Source organism: Corvus cornix, chromosome 3, assembly GCF_000738735.6.
Source record: "Corvus cornix cornix isolate S_Up_H32 chromosome 3, ASM73873v5, whole genome shotgun sequence".
In the NCBI taxonomy this organism is placed as follows: Eukaryota; Metazoa; Chordata; class Aves; order Passeriformes; family Corvidae; genus Corvus; species Corvus cornix.
This window is the reverse complement of record NC_047056.1, coordinates 48017174-48039103: the sequence shown is the minus strand read 5'-3', so window position 1 is coordinate 48039103 and position 21930 is coordinate 48017174. Positions and strand designations below refer to the sequence as shown.

The window sequence follows — 21930 nt, the reverse complement described above, 5'->3', positions numbered from 1 at the left end:
AAGGTTTTCTTCAGTATCTCAGCTCTTATTATGTATATGTCTAACAGAGGAAACAAGTGTTATGAGGAATGCCCATCTTGTAATTCACTATTCCAGATGAGATTTCATGATGTCTCTGGAAGCTGATTTAAGTTCAAGCTGGCAGCAAAAAGATGGGCTCCTCGTCACTAGTGCTGTTGTGTACCCTGGTTTTCTGTTTGTGTATCTGAGCTCTGGCCTGCAATAGGAGTTGATCTTGTTTGGCAGCAACCCTTGGCAGAAACCTCATTTAGACGAGTTTTGGCCTCACCTTTACGCTAGGTATTTGCCAGTGCTAATACAAGGATGAGGGGTAGAAAACATGTAGTCAGGGTGGCCTTTTCAGTTTCAGCCTGTACTAAAGTAAGTGATTAGCATTTCTGCCTGAGAGTAAGTAATTTCAATTTAATTCAAACATACTTTTAACATTGACACATGAAGGAAATGAGAAGATTATTTCTGGAGTCTTGTTCTCAAATTTTTATGATGTATGACAGGAATAAAACTGTTCAACTATTCAGATAACTAGCATTTGCAATATTGATGAGCATAATTGATGATACAGTGAAGTATTTTACTTTTTGAAGGAGTGGAAGTAACTTTAAATCACCTGCTGTTCTTCAGGATATGTAGAAATTGGAATGATTTCTTTTAAAGTGATAATTAGAATGAGGTAATGCCAATTTTAACAGAGAAAAGCAGCAAGATTCAGGCTGCTTTGAGTGGTATCCATAAAAGGTACTCCTAGAATTATAAGCTTGTGCTCAGTATCTACTTTAGGAAAAGAAGTATCAGCCGTGCAAGATGATAAAGAATTCAATGATACATCAAAACTGAAGCATGTGGCTGGGAAATAAATTTAGACTGTAGTCCTGGTCTAGCAGAAAAGCTATGTCAAAATAATTCCTTCTCCAGTAATTATTGAAAGAAAGATGGAAGGGTGATGTATGCCTACTAGTTTATTTGTGATGGCTTTTGCAGCAGCATTTGTTTGTATTGTACTGCAGTTTAAATGGACTGCAAGATTTCCATTCCTATAAAAAGGATTTCTAAGTCAGGGATGAGTTAAAGTGCTATTTTTCACTTGGGCAGCATTATCAAAATCTTTCTGGTTTTTTTGAATGTGTTGCAAGTGTTTGTACACTGCTTATTTTATGATTATTCTCTGTAATTCTTTCTTCTAAGGTTGTGGATTGCATCTCAGAAGATTAGCTTTTTACACATGTGCATTAATTTTAGTGTGATTTCAATTTTTTTTTATTTCTATTTTAAATGTCTCAGGTTTGATCAGAAAGTAGGACATAAGAAAGGGGGATGGGATCTGAACTTTTTTGTAAGAATCAGTGCACATCCTTGCAATTCTGACCTCTCACCTGAGGAGTTAAAACTTGAGGTTGAGCCAAAGCCAAGTTTGTCCAATCCATTAAGTCCTGCCTGAAGCCTGAAGAGAAATCAAGCTCAGCAAAAGTGATAAGATGCTGTATTTAGGGATTTTGCTGTCTTCCATTATTTAGTTTGTAGCCCTCACTTGAAGAAGCGAGGCTCTGCTTTAAAGGAAATCCTGTAAAGTACCTCAATGAATGTAATAAACAATTATATATTAAATATTGCGAAAGAAGCAAATAAGGACCAGAAAAATTATGTTTATTCTTTTTAAAAAAAAGATATACTTCACTTTTCAGCAAAGATGTCCAGGAAGCTAAGTTTGCCAACTGAGTTAAAGCCTGATTTAGGTAAGTTTATATAGTTGATTTTATTTTTACTAAATCTGAATGTGAGTATGTTAAAGTAATAGGCCTAAATTATGTAAGTTATCATGACTTTGTTGCATTTGTCTGAAGTCTAGAAATAAAATTTTAATTCCACTCTTTTTGGGGACTCTCAGGCACAAAATGTCATTGCTGTCATCATAAGGTAAGCCTGCAATTCCTGTATATGGCTTATCACACTTTCATCATAATTTTTAGGCATCTGTCACTCACATCAGTACTGCTGTGATAGCAAAAGCGTGAATAAGCAGGCAGCATTTGGAAAACTGCTGCCTGTTTAGGACCATCTGATGCATTTTAAATTGAAAAATGAAATATCTTAACAGGATATGTTGAGGTGCTCTCAACAAATAGTTGGGCATAGTTTTATAAATGTTAATTGTCTTGTGACCACTGTCTCTAAAGTAAAGCAATATACAGCTGTTTGGATGGATGACCAGTCTGAGAATTTATTTTTCTTGAAAATGCACAGTAACTTTTAAAATAAGGATCAGCTCAGTTATGAGATCTGTAGTACTAAAAGTCATTGTGTTGCCTAACTAAAACAGCATACAATGAGTAGGTTGGAATTTTTTAATACTTTGACTGCCAGCTATTAGCAGATCCAGCTCTTCTGATTTGTTCTCTAAAGATGATGGGGGACAACTGTAGACCTACAGCAGTAAATGCAGCTGCCTTCTGCCTGCCACAGCATGCTCCTCTTTCTGCAACAGAATTGTTACCACAAGCCCAGCAGAAGACAGACGGGATCAGACTGGCAGCTGTAGCACTGTTTGCCAGGTGCTGCTGCTGTCGACAAGGGAGAAGTCCGTGGCACTAGGATATTCTGAAACTGAGCTGGACCATCCTGGTTTACAATTACAGCTTGCCCCTCTCAGAGAAATGCAAAGTTGGAAGCACCCCTCGGAGAGTCTTTAATCCAAGGATTGGCAAGGATCCTTTGGCAGGGATACAGATGTTTTGACAATTTAACCTCCTGATCTATTCATGAGCCTCCAATAAATAAGTTTTTAGAAATATACCAGATAAAGTTTCACTGTTGTGTAGTCCAGTTAGACAGATTTCCTGTTATTTAATCAAACTTCCTTGCTTCCATGTTAACTTTTTCTTGTCCTTTCCACGATAAACAGGGATAACATGTACTTCCTATCTTTGTTAATCATTATTTATGCTGTTGAAATCTGTCATCGTATCTCTAATTTCATTTTTGCAGATTTTTTTCTTTACAGAATTCAGTTCCTTCTTCTTTAGGTTATGGTATCTAAACTTAGAGTGGCTTCTGTTAATCTCCTCTGGAATTGGAATTTTTCCTCATCTTTGTAAACTTAGTATCTGGAACTAGAGCGATTTAAGTGTGTCTATGTTGGCACAAAAGAGCAGAAGAATTTGACAACTCTTTTCAATATCTTTCTGGTGTTCCACACTACATTTACTAATGGTTTAGGAATAATTTTGGTATAGGGTGAATTTCATACTTGGCAAACTGGAACACATTTATACTTAAATATTAACTGATTGTAATTCTGCTGTTTTACTCACAGTTCTTTGGTGGCAGTAAGTTCTAGGAAGTGTTACTTTTTTCTAATGAAGACTGGTGAAAAGTGAATGCTGAATTTTTTTCAGCACTTTCCAATCTTGAAGGAGTTACAGTGTTTTCTACATCACTTAATATTTGCTGTTCCGTCTACTGAAATAGTGGAAGGGTTTTTTGTCACATTGTTTCTGATATACTCATAAAATAGTCTGTACTTTGTGAATTGTAGTAGCCTTTGACTGGTTTTGACTTTGCGTGTGTGTTAATATCTGTGCTTAGAAACATCATTTCTGTGTAAAATTATTCTAGGTTTTCAGGTCTGTAAATAACTTTCTTAAGCAATTATATTTTTTTTTAAATTTTGCTTCTGTCTTTTCTTGTAGCGGTATAGCTTTTGCATAGTGTTCTTCAGTGTTGGCTTGCTTGTATTTTTGTCACTTTAGTGGCCATATTTACTCTGGCTGTAGGAGACAACTGAAATGCCTTTCTCCATAAATTCATTATCATTTTCTCGCATTTCTTTCCATGGCTTCTTGAAACCTACTCTTCCATGATCTTGCTCTTTCAAATTAGTTTACTGTCTTTAGATCTTTAACCTGCTCCTTTTCCTTTCTGAACAGATAAAATCTAAAGTATGTGTTTCTGTATTTATTCTCCACTTTCTAAAACAGAAGTTATCTTGAACATACCCTTGTCTGCATTATACCATTGCTTTTCAATGTTCTAATCCAGTGATTGATACTACTGCCACTAGGTGCTATTCCTTGCTTTACTTACTCAAAAGAGCCTCATCTTTCCATCCTTCTGATGGTGTGTAGTGATTCATCACGCTGCTGTTCCTTCCTCTTCATCTGAATCTAATCCATTTACAAACTTCTTCCTTGACTTCAGGATAAATAGGATGCACTAAAGCAGTTAAACTTTTAACCCTTCATTCTCTCTTCTGAATGGATTCTCCACTCTCAAAAATGCCTATATTGTTTGACAAGTTAGTTTTTATTGGTTTTTTTCCTGTCCATCCCAGTGCTTCTGGAATTTGTACACATGCTCTTCAAATCAACCAGCTAGAACTCACAAATGCACATTTAAAACTATGCCTATTGCAGTTACTGTACGATTGATTATATTCAGACTGATTAATCCATGTTAAAGTTGGAAAAAAACATTAAATTAGTAATGGTTTCTCAAGCCTGAAAAAAACAAGCATCATAAGAGGTGGTGGTCATTAGAAGACTTATAAAAACAAATTATTGTTTTCATTGTTTTACACTGGATTTATTTTTTTTAATGTGAAAACTTAGTATGTCAACATCTGAGTGATTGAGTTAGTTTCTATAATCCATGTTTTATATTTGACAGCTAAAATTCAACAGGACAATGTTTTTTTCTATCCTTGTTGGAATGAGGCAATTACCTCCTGAGAAGATGCACTGTTTGTGTTAAGTAGATGTGTGTATTTAGTCAGTTGAAATCTAGTATGTACGCTTTCCAAATGCATGTTAGATATTCTTTGTAGAAAGTTTTTCAACAATTTAATGAAACTAACATGGTAATACTTCCAAATAGTACATGGTTAAATGTTGTTCTTTAGGTCTTAATCCTGCTTTAAATATGTCAGTTGCATCTATATCCTACTCAAAAGATTTTTTGAGTTATTTTTTTAAAAAGCATAGTATAAATTGCACAAACCTTTGCTGGTGAGGGCTGTCTTGTGCTAAAACTTTGCAATTATGAATTAAGAAAGTATAGCATTAATTTTTTGTGAATGCACAGATAAATTCAGGGTGTGCTGAATTAGGTATTGCCATACCTAGAGATTGCATACAGCAAGAGTGGAACAGCACATTTACTTTTGTTAACATTAGAATTCACTTGTTTGCTAAGCAGTGAGCAAGACGTCCTGAAAGGCTTTAATGCTATTACTGACACTGTGCTGCAGCATTCAAAGTGGAGATCTTCAGCTTTGTATAGCAGCACCAGGTGGCATTTGATAGCATTTGTTGTTTCTCTTACTGAAAGTTTGGAGGGGTGTGTAAATAGGCTGTTAGATCTCCTGCACACAGTTTCCTAAAGTGGAATCATATTGTGAGTCATTACAGGTTCCATGCTATCATGCTGTGTGGATGTCACTGCAGTTCTAACGTAAAATAGTTTTATCTTCCTAAGATTAGTTAACTGTGTCCCATGGGAGCTAATATTTTTTCATCTGATCAATGAACTAATTGGCAGAGAGGTTTGTAATTCAACTGTTTTAAAGGAGTGCCACTATTATTCTCTGGCTCTAGAACACAGAAGTATGCCTAAAAATTGTTCATGGTAATTACCTAATGGCACCCTCTGCAACAAAGATTGGGTGCTTTGCTCAAGAAACAGCTGGAAATTCAGGCATAAGGAAATATGACTAAGGAAGGATAGGGATGGAAAAATCAATAGCATTATAGTTAGTATACAGTTGATGCTAAAGAACAAAAAATTAATTAAATTCTCTTAATCCCTGCAATTTGTCATTCTTTTAAATTAATACTGGTTTATTTTCAGATGTCAAAGACAACTCTTTCAGTCGATCCCGGAGTTCTAGTGTAACTAGCATTGATAAAGAGTCACGCGAGGCAATTTCAGCTCTTCATTTTTGTGAGACTTTCACAAGAAAGGCTGATACATCGCCTTCCCCGTGCCTGTGGGTTGGGACCACGCTGGGTACAGTGCTTGTCATTGTACTGAACTTACCCCCAGGAGGAGAGCAAAGACTTCTTCAGCCAGTAATTGTTTCTCCTAGTGGTATGTACAAAGCAGATGGCTAAAGTATGCTTTGATAAAGTATTGTTGTAGTTCTTCACGTTTTTTGAGAAACTGTTACAGGTTTTCTTTTTAATTATTGATTAATTAAAAATATATATACCATTGATTTAGCTGCTAAGTTTAACAATCTAGAGTAATTACTTTATTACCAGCGTTTCTCAAGTTGGAAAAGTGAAAAGTACAATCTCCTAAAATATAAAAATACAACTTTAGTGTATACTTGCTGAGAAAACAATGTTTGCAGTTGTTAAACAGAGATAGCAGAAGAGATGAATAATATCAAATGCTCAGTTTATTACTGTGTTTTAGTCATGGGGTAAGAATCAATCAGTTTTCCTGCAGCAAGAAAAGGGAGTGCAAACTAAGGCTGTAAATTGAACAACTAGTGTGAAATATTAGTGATAAAATATTCCTTTGGATTGCTATGAAAGGTCTTGTATCTTGTTTTTCTGATGCACAGCAACTGATTTTGTTGTAATTATGTATTAATGGCTTATTGGCTATACTGTTGCACATAGATTTAGCTTTCCTGCTACCACTGTCTCATGCAGAACATGCTGCTCTAGTCCATTTTGCTACACAGATGTATCAAACATACAAATTGCAATGCTAATTGTTTGTAGGAATGATTAGGAGCAGACATCTAGACCATATATGTGATTTGTGCCCATCGAGTAAGGTACTGATAGCAGTGTTCAGATTTGGTAACATTTGGTCATAAAGGCAATGCTTCAGGCTAGGCAGTGGGTTTCATCACTGCATCTGCAGCATAATCCTTAAAAGATATTGCTTTATATTTTGTACTTAGCAAATGTTCATGTTGTTACTTATGTGTGAATAAAGTAAAATAAAATCTATTAGCTTAAATTCTGGCCTACAGAGACAGTGATATCAGCAGTAAGGAGGGAAAACTTTTCTCTTTCATTTCAAGCTAGAGAAGTGGATTCAAGTGTGAACTGCAGGGGAGAAATAAAAACACCACACGTGCTTGTTTCTGAACCAATTAAAGGAAAAAGTGGGGCTCACCTTAGACTAATAACATTTTTTGTTGATATCAAGCATACTGTGTACTCATCAGGAGAGAATGAAGTGAGTTGCATTTGTGACACTGAACTTAAATACAGATGTGTATGCCAGCCTGGCTCTCTTAATAAATGTATTCATTTCCCTTGAAGTTAATGGAAGAGTATTCACTAAACTCTTGGAAACTGGTCTAACATTTTCTTGATTACATTTGTGCTTCATTGGTTTTTAGATAAATGCCCAAAGATTTTCGTACACCCATTTTGCTACAGAGGCAAACTGAAATTCTTGTTTTCTTTTCATTCTGCTAGCTTCTTAAAGGAATAATTTGTAGCTTGAAAAGCAATTTAGGAGAACTGTTTTAGAAATGTGCTCAACTACTCTTTCCTAGGAACCATCCTGAGGCTAAAAGGGGCAATCTTGAGAATGGCTTTTTTGGACGCCACAGGATCTTTGGTCCCACCAGCACATGAGCCCTGGAGAGAACACAATGTTCCTGAAGATAAAGATGAAAAAGAAAAAGCGAAAAAACGACGACCTGTCTCAGTGTCCCCTTCTTCCTCTCAGGAAATCAGTGAAAACCAATATGCAGTGATATGTTCAGAAAAGCAAGCAAAAGTTATCTCACTGCCATCCCAGAACTGTATTTATAAGCAAAATATAACAGAGACTTCTTTTGTTCTTCGTGGAGACATAGTGTCATTGAGTAACAGTATCTGCCTTGCATGTTTCTGTGCCAATGGACATATTATGACTTTTAGGTAAGACCTGTTTGATGGTAACTTAAATATAAAAAGAAGAAATAGTCTTCTGCTACATAGAAAGGTTCCTTTTCCATAGGATGATGAATTAAAAAAAAAATTGCATTCAATCAGGGTTGATAATTCTCCAGCACTTGAGCCTGAATAATTTTGATAGCACATTCCTATTAGTTATGCCTTTAACACATGAAAAAGTTTACCACTTTAGCTTAAGCTACACTGATTCAACACATAGTTCCAAATAGCTGATACAGGTCCATGAGTTGAAGGTTTTCTAAAAGTTGTATTTACTTCCTGATGGAGAAAACTGCCTTAAGTCAGACCTTTAGCTTGTACCTGACCAGACTCTATCTATTTTTTGTGCAGCTGTTTGCATCACACTCATGGCTCAATCTTAATATTTTGTTGTGTATCTTGCTTGTTTGTTAAAGGCCTTAAACTCAGGCTATGAAGGCAAGATTAACTGCTAGCAGTTGCATAGTAATAAGTCATCTAAAGTAAGAGGTTTAAGTTATGAGTTTAAACATGTGTTGTAGTAGTAGTAGAGTAGTAGTAGTGTTTAAATATACTTACAGGTCACCTATGTAATTTTCATGTCCTTTATCTTAAATGTTTCTAAGTGCTATTTTATTCTGAACAGCAGTGTGTGTATACTTACACCCTTGCACCTGCAGTTTAGATGTGGCCTAATGATAAGATGAATGTGGAACATGGCCCTATAACATTATGCCAGTAAAGTTCCTACAAGATTATTTTTAAGGTTGCCAAAAGAAGCTTTCAGCTTGGAAAATTCTGTAAAAAATATTTCTTTAGGAAGTTGTTAGGAGTAAAACTAAAACTGATACTATCAAATCTTGTTTTTTAATTGTAGTCTGTAAGCCTGTAACTCCATTGATGTCTATCCCATGCTTTATGTATTCTAAACATGTCTATAAAATGCTGCTCACCTTGCAGGGCAAACAGTATCGTTTTTCCTAATTAAAACTAAACTTAGTAATGTTCGGATACCATATATTGAAACAAATCCTGTCTTCAGGATTCATGTTGTTTTCTAATGAACTCTGCATATGAGCTAAATTACAAATGCTGAATTGTTAACTTGTGTGGGGAACTTGGACTCCAGTGATGAGCTCCATTTCGTAAGCATGAATTGCTGCTGGGGAGTGGACCTTATGTGCAGTTTGTGTAAAGTTTTCAGAGCACTGTATCATACCCAAGATGGCCAAAACTTAGCTACTGATAAAAACTCAGATAGGATTTAGTAACAAACAAATCTGTAACAGAAATTATGAAAATGCTCTCATGGATGTCACGGTTGTCCTATCTGATCTAATATTTTTGTGTTTTGAAGCTGTAAAAATGTTTTATGCTTCCATTGATCTGAAGCAAAACACTTCCCTGTTACTGACTCTATCTTAGGAATATTCTTATTTTAGATACATGCGTGGCAGAGGTGTCATATCTGGGTGATACGCTTAGAAGAGAATATTGCTTTTTATTTCTCACTTTTAAAACTTGCCTCCAAAGGCAATCTCAGCATCCTTCAAAAAAAGAAAAAGAAAAAACAAAACAAGGCAACCTGACACTGTTGTGGTTACTACATCTTTCTTTGGTTTTAACTTCACTTTGCCCCTTTACTGCTTTTTCAGTGTCTAGAAATAATAACCTTATGCAGATGGTGTCTGCAGGAGAAGCTGTTTATTGTATTATTGGGACATTTGCAGCTAACAACTTTTGTAGATTTTTTTACGAGAACTTCACAGGGGATGGTTGAGACAGTGGTTTATTTTGGGTACTATTTGTCGAGAAATTAGGTGTTTTGTCTCTTCTTACTTGTATTTATTATTACATTGAGGGAGAGGAATGTTTGGTAGAGGAACATTGTTATAGCCCAGGTGTGCTGTCTGTTCTTCAGTAGATTGATGCAGTAAGTTCTGCAGTTACATGTACAGAATCAGAAAATACAAGGTAAGCAAACTTTGCTCTAAGAGGACTTCCTCTTAAATATCTTGTCAGAAAAAAAAGGGGGACTTAATTAATAAGATTGTTTGAGGCTACTGAATTCTGCTTTGCTTTGACAGTACACCCGTGTTATATTTCTAAATGTTCTTGAGGAGAAATCTTGTAGACTTGTATTTTTAGTCAAGGAGAAATTATTGACCTGAGGGAAGAGAGAGGGTGTTTAATTGTAAACTCTTCGTAGATACTTATCAAAATACCTTGGTAATTATTAAGTAATGCCTAATTCATTATAGCGAATTTTTGATTAGCATGCTCAGACTGTCATTTAAAAAAATGCTTTTAAATGTGTCTGCGATGCAGATGTTTAATTTTTGAGGTGCTACCTTGAAAAATCTCATGTTTTGAGGTTCTGTAATGTCATTAAATTACACCTGTTTGTGGTACTCGTCAAATGGTGAAGAGAAAAAACATGTATTGCAGTTTAAAAATGAGCCATTTGATCAATAATAGACATTTCTGCTCTATTTAATGCGTTTTTAAATTCTTTTCCTTAAGTTTGCCAAGTTTAAGGCCACTGTTGGATGTGTATTACCTGCCACTCACCAATATGCGGATAGCCAGAACATTCTGCTTCACCAATAATGGACAAGCACTCTATCTTGTCTCACCAACTGAAATACAGAGGCTCACCTACAGCCAAGAAACATGTGAAAATCTTCAGGTAATTCGCTCTTTTTAAAAAAGTCACTTTTTTCTTAGATACATTCTGAGCTGAGTACTTTGACTTTTGCGCTTTGATTTTTTTTTTTTTCCCTTTTGTTTTCCTTCACTGTAGAATCTGATTCCAGATGAATCACTTCATCCATGCTATTGTAGCTGAATCAGTTTCTTACTTAATTTCATTTTGATCAACAGGAATTTTCCTCCTTTAACATGCAGTTAAAATTCACTTGATCAATTGACGCTGGGGGAGGTGTGTGCTGACACAAGTAGGGAATGCTAATTCAGGATATTTGAAGGAAGCTATTACATTTCAGGGATATTAACAGCTTGAAAAAATCTCAGTCATGCTTCAGTTTGGTGGTTGCATAGAATAATGAAATAGCAGAGTTGCAGGCTCTACTTTCGTATTGCTACGTGGATATAAGTATTTGTAGATACAGTTTCAATAGGACAAAGTCAGGAGTCTTGCCCAGGTTATTGAGGGGCAAATAAGCTTTACTTGAATGCATTTCTTTGCTTCTGAATTCCATGAGCCCTAAGCTTGCAACCATCTGCTTCAGATGGTTTGGACAAATTTCTTAATACGTTTTTATTTTTCTATTTCCTACATCACCTTGCAAAGACAGATGCCCATTAAAGCATATTTATTTTGAAATTCAAATCCATTAAATAAATCCTGAAAGTGAAAGAACGTTCCATTCTTATTAATAATTTATGCCTTGTTATGTCTCTCTTTCATTGCAAAGGAAATGTTGGGTGAGCTCTTCACTCCTGTAGAAACACCAGAAGCACCAAACAGGGGGTTTTTTAAAGGCCTGTTCGGAGGTGGGGCACAGTCACTTGACAGAGAAGAGCTCTGTAAGTTATTATTAATTGTTATTTTTCTGGTATTTCTACCCAAGGAAGCCAGTGATCCTTGATAAATGTATTACCTGTATTAATAGAACATTACCTTTGTGAAGAGGAAAATAAAATAGGGAATGACGAATACTTTTTCATAGATTTTGTGTTGTGCACCTCACCAACAAGATCAGAAAAGCTTGGTGTGTTTTTTTTCATAGGTTCTTTTATCCCATTTATTCAGCAGTAGATTAGTTGTCCCATTTCTTGTTTTGTAATCTTATTTGAATTAATCTTTATGAAGCATGTAGTACTGACCATGATTCTATTTATGCTGATAAAGGGACTGAAAGGGACTGCTTTTGGAGAATGCTATTCTAGACAGTGAGAAAATTAAAACTTCACTCTACTTCAGTTATTTGCCAGACTTTCCTTGTTTTACTTGTGCAGAGCTGCCTCAGGAATGACAGCAAGGACAGAACTCTATGATATTTCAATTCAGTCCTGTTTATAGGACAGTAAAATTCAGATTTGGCAAAATTTTCATTGCTTTATCTTTCATTTTTTTTTTGATTGCAACTTTTTTCTTTCCTGTGGTGGCATTCAGCACTTTAATATATTTAAGGAAAATAGCTTCCATTTATTTATTCAGATATTTGCTAGATGCAACACCATATTATGCAAGCTTATTTTTAAGAACCATTTTCTTATTAACATGAAATGTATCTGTCAAAATTGACAAGGTGCCCTGCCAGTCTTTTCTTTTAAGTTGGTTCTTTTGATCTCTACACAATGAAAATTAAATTAGACTCTATTACTTGAGCCTGTACATTTTGAGCAAATATCAGATATTTAGAGGTCACTTTCGATGTTAAAGATTTCTTTTGTGGGTGTTTATATGTGTGTGTATATATATGTATATGTAATACTGTGGAAGGTTGGTCAAGTATTCCAGTAGAGAAATTTATGTGCACAAATTATAGTTTAATATGACTGGGACAAGGGAAAAATACCTTGTAACTTTAGAAGCTATCCCTTTATATTATTTCAAGTTTCCACCATTAAGTTTTGGCTTGGATCTTTAGAAGGAAAATAGTACTGAATGGAAGAAAAAATGCCTAATGAATTGTAGCCTGAAAGTGAGTTCAGTGACAATTCAAAAGACATCTGAGCATGTCTTTAAAGTAGCCATATTTACCATGAAGGTCACAGCAGAATCTCTAATAAATGAAAGGATTTCTCTTTCTTATTGTGGGAATTCACAGAAAGATATTTACAATACTTAATTTAAATGTAAATCATTCTTAATAGAAGCATAAAATTGAACCAGATGTCTTTAAATACTGCATCAAACATATTTAACAAGTTCATAATTTTTTTCCTAGAGGTAGAAAAAAGAAAATATTTAAACCATAGTTTATTGTTTAAAACAAATAATCAAATTTCTGTAGTGTATACAGTTCTGCATGAGATTGGCACATCAAGTGTCTAGATTGAAATGGGTGGCTGATGTCCCATTATGAGCAAAGTTGGTGTAGCCAATGCCATCACTGAGGTCTGGAGCTGTTCAGCTGACCATTTGTACTGATTTATTCTTACATCCGTACTGTCTTTCTACATTACTTTTTCTTTTTTTTTTTTTGCAAGGTTTTTACAATAATGATAGCATAGACATCTAACCTACAGGTGTCTGCATGTAAAATTGAACTTCCATCAAAGGGAACTTGTGCTGGTGGAATCATGCTGGCTGGCCTATGTACCAGCAAAGCACTTCCAGAACTAACCACAGCTTGTATTATCAAAATTATTCTGCTTTGTCTGTTGAAGTCAAAACGCATTCCATGTGAAATAAGCTATATTGTGCTGGTGAAGTGGTTTTTTAACAATTCTGTTGATGAACATGAGAATTTTAGTTTCATACTTGAGCTGTGAAGAGGTTACAGTTTTATAACCTGCCTGGAAACTTGAAAATAGGTTTGAATATCTCAGTTTTAACGTAGTAATATCTACTAATGTAGAGTAGTGAGTGTTGCTCATAGTCATACCTACAATTAGGTGTTTAGTCTCCAATCAAACAAGTTACACCTCTCTATAAACTACTTTCAGTGATACTTATGTAATAGAGATAGAAAAACTTACTATTCTGTATTTGCTACTTTTTGCAAATGCCTCCAGTTGGAGAATCAGCATCTGGGAAGGCATCAAGGAGTCTTGCCCAGCATATTCCAGGACCTGGGGGTATTGAAGGTGTCAAAGGAGCAGCATCCGGTGTAGTTGGTGAACTGGCACGAGCCCGGTTGGCACTGGATGAAAGAGGACAGAAACTGGGAGAACTGGAAGAAAAAACTGCAGCTATGCTTTACAGTGCTGATTCTTTCTCAAAACATGCTCATGAGGTGAGTATGTCAAACTGAACATTAAACTGATTGTCAAATGCAAGTTTTGCAAGTGACTGAGTTCTGCAAAGGCATGTTAGAGGTGCATCTAAAGGGCGTGCACTATGATTGATAATGGATACTTCCCTTTCACATATCACTTGTTACTCTCAACAATTAAGTACTAACCTTTGTCTCATGGCACATTGGTCTAGAGCATGCAGTCTGCTGGAGTGGCATGTAAGCTTCTAAATGTGCAACTCAGTTCTCATAACTGAAAAAATTACCTATTGTCACTGAATTAATAAGAAGAGTAATGCTTTATGTCAGATTCCTGCTGTCCTTAAGAAAGATCCTGGTGTATGCAAACCCCGTGAATGCGAGTTGGTTTCTTTCCTTGGTAACTACCATAGAATGGCTGTTCTCATCCATTTTCATGCCGATTTCTTTCCACACCCTAAACTCCTGTGAAACCTCCCCATTCTCCCAAAAATGTCATTTTCTGAGGCTAGATCACTGGCAATGATACTAACATCAGAAAATTCATCATGCTAAACCCTCAGTGTTCAGCAATGTTGTTGTTGCAACTTTGAGAAGCCTTGCTAAAATCCTTCTTTCTCATGCTGCTTTGTAAGCATATAATTTGTTTGCGTCATTGTACATTTTGGTACATTACAGGAACAGTAATTAGAAATTGCTTTTTGTTTTTCTAGATGATGTTGAAGTACAAAGACAAGAAGTGGTACCAATTCTGATGACTCTCATCAATTACATCTGTTTAATTTTGTCCTGATGAAAAAAATCTTGTTTTTTCATTAATTTTGGCAGGACCACTGAAATTTAAAGAAGTATTCACCATCGGATACTGTTGTTTCCTAGCACAAATGACACACTGTTTTACCTCAGTCATGGCTTTAACTGAGGAGCTTTATATCTAAGAAACACACACGCAAAAAAGAACCAAACTTGAGTGTTTCTTAGCTGTTGGTTAGCATAAAGTTGGAACAGAGAAGGTAACTGGAACATGTGGAAAAGAGAGTAAAGGGAAATCGTGGTGAGATGGGCAGGGGCAATGCAGGGTCAATCCTGTGTTAATGTTTCATATGCCAAAAGTTTTTGTGCTATTGTAATTGCTGGCAGTGTTATACCCTCCTGTAAGGAGAGGCAATAAATCAGAGGTCCAAGAGCTGGAATCAAGTTGGTTTGTCTTGCTGGACAGTAGCTGACTTACAATTACCCTCTCTAGGACTCGCTATATTTACCATTATTGTTGAAGAAGAGTTGAAGTTTACTGTCACTTCTTTCATTTGAAAAGCTGGAAGCTTGGAAGATTTCTTATTTGAAAATTGTATACATAGTTGACCTGTGCATAGTCTTTTCTTGGACCCCTGATCTAGTATTCTTGTATTCACATCATATTCTGTGACGTGCAAAACAAAATGCGTAATTTTTGCATTAAAAAAGTCAAGTGAATAATATGACTGGAATGTGTCATGCTGGGAGTTTTCATTTGTGTTATGGCCGTGCAATGTGAAATGTGGTAACATCTTCCTTGTGGTAAGAATTCTTCAACTTCTGTTCAGTTAAATATTATTTTTGGATAAAAATAGTTATTGATTCAGGTTGTATAACATTTAGAATTGGCTGTGGGTTCCATTCATGCTGTGAGTTTTTATAAATGTTTAACAGAATGTATCTTTACAGCCATTAATTAAAATAGCTGAGATAGTTTTGCTCAAAACTTAAGTTCTAGATGCCCCTTTAGTCCTTTACTATGAAATCAGATAACCTTGGACTCAGGTTTTCAAAGTTTTACACACCATGGAGGTGCTGATGCATGAATAATGACAAGCAAGCATCTAATACTTAATAATTGTCAGTATGTTGTTTAGCAAATCTCTAAGTTCTGCTAGTAGAGAGCTATTTTACAAGTACCTGTCTCAGCCCCACCCAGCACTAAAGACAGTTGTCCTAAAGTTTGGATTTAGTCTCTAAAGCAGTGCTTTCAGTGTAAGCAGTGGCAAAGTGTGCACAAAACCTTTAGGAATTGCTGAAATAATGTTCAGTTTGAGTGAGGTAAATAATACAGCTGAGCTAACTTGTTAATGGCTACTGCACAAAAGCTATATCAGTGCGAATGACCAGGGCTCTTTTTAGAAGAGAGTATTCCTTAAAATAAATGCTTGCATTTCAGAAATTCCTTTAGACCTTTTTCCTCAAACTAGGAATAGTTACTGACTGGTTTTGTTTTATAAAAGGGAGTACTTAGAAGCTGATAGGTCTACATTGTCTGAAATTATTCACTTAGGTTTGCTTCTCCAAGCATTGCTTTTTCTGTACTTTTTTCACAAACTTTCTGAATGTTCCCAAAGCAAAACCTTGGTTTTATTTTTATTGTGAAGTGATGTTGCAGGTACACAGACAAGGCAACCTTACAAAACACCTCAAGGATGCAAAATATTGAAGTTACTTAATGGTTCTTAAATCACTTTTCAAATGAGAGGCAAATATGCTTGGACTTTGTAGCACAAACTGATAAATTTTCTCACTTTATGTATAGCAACATTTAATTAAAAAAGACAATTGAATTGTGTTGTCAGTACGATGGCATGCCCTACTATGCCCACTGTTCAAAGTCCTTAACGAATGAGAATGTGACAATTCGAACAGCAGTATTATGATTTCTTCATGGCTCTGTCCTGTAACTACTGAGACAATGTCTATTTGAGTTACTTAACTCAGTTTGTCATGCAATATTTGCCTCTGCATGTTAATTTATTTTTACTGTCTAATTAATGCATATTTAACACCATTTTGTTAGACATCCAGGTAGAAGAAAACTAGATAAACCATTACGCATACCTCATCCAAAAAAACCCGCCCTAGCTGACACTTGTCCCCTTCCTTATCTCACATTTATAAATTGAGATGACTCATGATTTGACCTGGTGAAGATAAAACTACATTCCAGGGCAACAGAATCCTGGGAAATTAATCTGGTCAGGTTCTGGGGGAGAGGATTGTAAAAGTATTCTTCAACAAATTATGGTATCATTCAGTGAAAGATGACCTTGGCTCGAAAAGAAAGCGTACTTAACTTTCTCATCAAGACACATTTGACAACCACCAGCAAGCAAAATAATAAGAGGCAATGAGAGACCATCTGCCAGTACCAGACGAGTAGTGGCTTATTTGGTGTTGCAGAATCTATCGTAGTTGAATCTCTTCTGTTGCTTATGTTCAGGGCATGCTTCTAGATATGAAGGCTAATGATTTGATTGCTCATGAGATAAACACACAAATGGTTCTTGGTCAATAAAAGGGGCTATGTACAATTTTAGTCTAAAATGTTACTTTTTCCTTCCCAGTGGAAGGAAGGTGATCACACACACATCATTGCATCTTATTGTGCTATTGGTGGTGCACCTTTTGTACAACAAAGTATATGGAAATCCTTGCGGGGAAGCACCCCTGGTTTTTTCACTAGCATTTTAGTTGTGTGAAATTTTTTAGAGTGTCTGGAAAACTATAAAATACAATTGAGCTATTACTTTTTTTTTTAATGAAAGTAAGAAACTACCTGCTGCTACCTATCTGTTTATATGTAGTGTGTCTCATTAGGAACTGTAAACTGAAGAAGCTTTTCTTCACCTTAGTCCTGCCAAATCGTAACTTTTGAATCCTGGTATGTGTAAATATGTGTGTATTCCCAATCAGTCTGAAAGTGTTACACCACAGGCATCTCCAGTGATTTGTTCTTCAGCAAACAGTCAGTTATAAAGTATAGTAATATATAGCTGTGTTCCTTGTCTGTCTTTATGCAAAGTTTTTGTGCCTGAGGTGGTACTTGCATGGCAGGTGATATTGGAAAGCTAAATCCAAAGGAGGATTTTTGGAAGCAAGTTCATTTTCTTTTTTTTCCTTTTAGTTTTCCTTTTATTTTCCTTTCTATGTTTTTTTGTTTGGTTGGGTTTTTTTTGGTGGCGTTTTGGTTTGGGCTTTGGTTTTTTTTTTGAGGGGAATTTTTGTTTGGTTTTTTTTTGTTGGTTTTTTGTTTCCTTTTTTTTTTTTTCCTTTTTTCCTTTTTTGCTTAATTAATGGCACTGATCTTACCTGAACTTTTAAACTTGAATTTTTCCTGCACTTTAATTCAATCATGGTATTTTATTCCTTAATTTCGTTTCTGCATTTGTGCAGTTCAGGTTCATTATTTGTATATATAAACACACATGTTCAATAAAGACTTTAGAACAGATTACTTTCAGGCACCTTTGCTAATTATGTGATTGATTTAGAATGTGTGTTTTCTTAGCAAAATATGTATATACAATATAGAATCTAATGAAAGGCACGTATTCTGTGTCAGCATTCAGTTTATAAATTACTGCAACACTTTCACATTTGTTACTAGATAATACAAAAGAAATCTGTTATATTTATACATACTGCTTAAGAATATACTTTTAGTTTTAAATAATTTTTATATGTACACTTCTACCTTTAATTTTAAAAAGACTTACGTTCAAGTTTTAAGTCAAAGTACTTAAAGTATGTATATTATCCATAGAAGTTGTTTTAAGCTTATGAATACATTCATATCTCATATCGAGATGATACAATTACTAAGCAATGAAAACAAATACCCCATTTTGCTTTGCAGAAAATAGTCAGTTATTTTTACCTCCCTTTATGAACATTCTTAAACAATTCTCCAAGTATGGAGCAAGTAGATAGGGAACTAGCCTAATATAAAAGTTTTCTCAATAGCTGCAGTCCATGGCTGACTGGTTTTCTATGGTTTGGTTTTTTTTCTGGTACACACGAGAGACTTTTTTCAGCTATTTCTTGGACTTTTAAAATTCTCCAAAACTGAAGTGAGGTTTGTCCAATAAACATTTTCTTTGAGTAATATGTGTATTTTGATTATACATCAGATCTTTACATGTAAATCAGGGTTGGGTTTTATGTGGGTTTGTTTTGTTGCTTTTTTGTATCCGAAACATGTGTTGGAAAACTTAAGATTCCTTGGCCGAAGTGCCCTCTGCTTTCTTCTCGTGGTTTAACATGTCTGGGTGGGCACTGACCACAGACAGAGCCTGGTGTGGGAGTGAAGGGCTGCAGTGCCTTGCTTCCCTGTCCAAGTAGAAGGGCAACTTGTCAGTTAAATCTTCCCTCATGCCAGCCAATTTCCTGGATAATTCATGTGAATCTTTTTGGGGGGATGTTGATAACTTTGCTACTACCACAAAGTCTTCAAATACTCTCTAGACTGAAATTAATGATGTTTGAGGGGTGGAAGTGAACAGAAATGGGGCGGGGGGGGAAAGGTGTAGTGTAGGTGAATCAGTTAAATCAATTTTACTTCAGTTTTCATTGAAAAGCTAACCTGGGCCAATTTCTTCTTCTTAAGCCCATTATGAAGATGTGCTATATATCCTTATTACTGGTACCTTATTACTGTTTCAAGTCTGATGAGTGTACTGTTTCTGGGTTCTTTTACACCTTACAAAGTTTAGACTTAAAGATGTGGGCATTCATTTTTAAAAAGTGGAAAATAAAGGAAGAAGGGGAATGAGGCAGAAACACCAAACAATCAAATGAAAGATGTCAATCAGTATTTCTTTTAGTATTTCCATGTGCTAATGTTTAACCTACCGCTGTAGGTTACTTTGACACTTGTGTTTCCTTTTGTTAGTACCTAAGTTCCATATTACAAGGCAAAGAACTAGAAGTTAAACTGTTTCAGTTGAAAACATGTAAGGAGTTGTATGTGGATTACCACTACCATTCAGTAATAGGTGATGGAAAGGGAGAGGGGTGGGAACATGTTTTAAATATTCCCTTTTAAAACAGAATTGTAAATAAGCAGTACTGTGTTATTTTAGACCTGAGCTCTGCTATCTGTAGTGGTTAGAACTAGGAAAACATGCTGCTTTCTAGTTACGCTGCTGTTTCATTGTACCAGCACCATGGGGGGAAAAAAAAATACATCCGTAAATTTTTCTAACATTGCCCACTCCTGGGTAAGCATGCTTGATGTGTAGCAGTTCTCGTTTCTGTATATGTTAGTGTGTACATGTGTGTTTTCTTTTTCCCTTCTGTTCATTGCAACTTATTCTTCAGTTAAGTCTTGCTGAGCCCCACTAGCTCTTCTGAGGATGATTACTGGAATATGCATTTTTAGGTAGGGTTGCAAATCCATCTGTCTACAAATATAGTTTCATATGAACTGCAAACTGTACTGTTACGAACTCAACTATGTTAGATTGCATAGAGTTATTTTATTTACATGTAGTTGGACTGAATTATGTCATCATAATGAAGTTAAAAAATTAAGTATGGAATATTTTTGTAAATAAAAATACCTGTGCAGCTGGTATTTTAAATTTAAAATGTATTATACATTAATGTTTCAGAAAAAAATGTTCATATATGTGTATATGAATGTGTCATTATGCTGAAGGGCTCTTGATTGGGCAAAATAAACTATTCAAATCTCTCCTGAAATGAGTGTAGCTTACTCCTTTTCTTCCTGACCAGTTGTTTTCCTGCTGGCTGGAGCAGCAGGAAGGTGTGAGTTGTGCTTTGTAACGAGCAGAGCAGTTTGTGCTGGAAGCATTGGCAGCCAGGCTGATGGGGAGTAGCCCTGAAGGACCCCAAGAGGTATGAAATTGTTCATCAGCAGTGATGCCCCCAGGCATGTCTAAAAACATTCTGAAATGTGTGTACTGATGGTGACAATGTGAAGTCGTGTTATCTTTTTAAGCTACCAGAAGAGTTAAGGTCATTCATTATACAGACTCAGTAAAGCAAAGTATTTTCTGTAGCTGCATTTTGTCAGGGTTTATTAAATTAAGAATCCAGTGTGTATGGGGAGAAGAGATGAAACTGGTATTTTTTTTCTTTGCCATGTTTACAGTACAACAGATGTATTATTTTCTTGGGTTGAGGCTCAGCTTTGCCACAGACCAGTTTCTAGCTTGCAGTCTTATTAAATTTGCTGTCTTTTGCTGTTGGGGAGAGAGGGACACACAAACAACCCGCCTTTGTAAACATATTCTCAATGATTTGGAAATAATGAATCCGAAGAGAGGCTTGGGCAGTAAATCTGAGATGTGAAATTGCTGTACATAGGGGAAATCTTTGGAATCTCATGATGTCAAATAGCAAAATATTTCACTGCTGCTTGTTTTAGTATGTGAGAATGCAGTTTCATCTGTGGGAAAGGTCTGCTAGTTCCAGACTTCTTGTTTTTTCTTTAATATCTGATGGTTACACATAATGAACTGGAAGCTGTGCAGTGCATGGAGTTATAAAAAGGATAATGCATTGGAAAGAAAAAATTGTTTTATCTTCAGTTTAATTGGATTCAAGATATTTGGAGCTGTCACACTGCCTCCAGCTACTTGCTAGCTCTGGTAGTCTGCAATAAAAGTAAAAAAGCTACAGTAAAAGTAGCTCCCTCCCTCAGGGTACTGTGGGACTGCCCAGATCAATGGACTGACAAGAGGGGAGTGCCAGACTGAGGTTGCAAAGTGAAGCATTTTCATTTAGTGAAACTCAGGATTTGATCAGACCTATATTAAAACTTGTTTCCTTTTCACATCATGTGTTTCCACAGTTTTGGTGCCAATGTACTGGAAATTAAATGCATTTAAGACTTACAGACATATGATTTTATGCCCACCAGCACTTTTCTTACCCAGATTTTTTAATTGGGAGTTTTCATCCAGGCAGGGTCACTGAACCAGCCCCTCCTTGTTGCCCACTGGCCTATGGGTGCTCAGTGGTATCCCTGATCTTGCCTTCTCCCTCCTCCTGCCTTGATGCAGCTGGACTGCTCCCTTGGCCTCGGGTCAGCCAAGCAAGAGGCACTGTCTGTTTTCTCCCTCAGGAGAAAAGGTTGCAGGAGGCATCCCAGCCTGGCCTAAGGAAATGGGATGTTTTCCCCCACAGTCCTGCACTGAGGTAAACCCACGAGCAGGATGTCAGCAAGAACCAGTTTCTCACCTCCTACTTTGCTGGCTGATTTTTCACAATGTGTAATTAATGCTCTCTCAGTAAGGGCTTGGGGGCTTGCATATGCAACTCAATATAGTAGCGGTGTTCTGCTCACTTGCTGTAGC

At 36.0% G+C, this 21930-nt stretch overlaps 1 protein-coding gene across 13 annotated transcripts in view; it reads left to right on the top strand.

Moving 5' to 3' along the window:
- Nucleotides 1-15285, top strand: part of STXBP5 (syntaxin binding protein 5) — a 102952-nt gene extending 87667 nt beyond the window's left edge. For 8 of the 13 annotated variants that reach the window (XM_039568501.1, XM_039568504.1, XM_039568502.1 and 5 more), the window contains 7 exons: nt 1701-1751; nt 5860-6099; nt 7535-7904; nt 10422-10587; nt 11336-11447; nt 13605-13825; nt 14518-15285. In XM_039568501.1, coding sequence (XP_039424435.1) covers nt 1701-1751; nt 5860-6099; nt 7535-7904; nt 10422-10587; nt 11336-11447; nt 13605-13825; nt 14518-14559 — 1202 coding nt within the window. In that variant the 3' untranslated portion in view covers nt 14560-15285. The remainder of the gene's footprint in view (nt 1-1700; nt 1752-5859; nt 6100-7534; nt 7905-10421; nt 10588-11335; nt 11448-13604; nt 13826-14517) is intronic. The other 5 variants (XM_039568508.1, XM_039568503.1, XM_039568514.1 and 2 more) reach the window with 1 other exon arrangement.
- The last annotated feature ends 6645 nt before the right edge of the window (nt 15286-21930 follow it).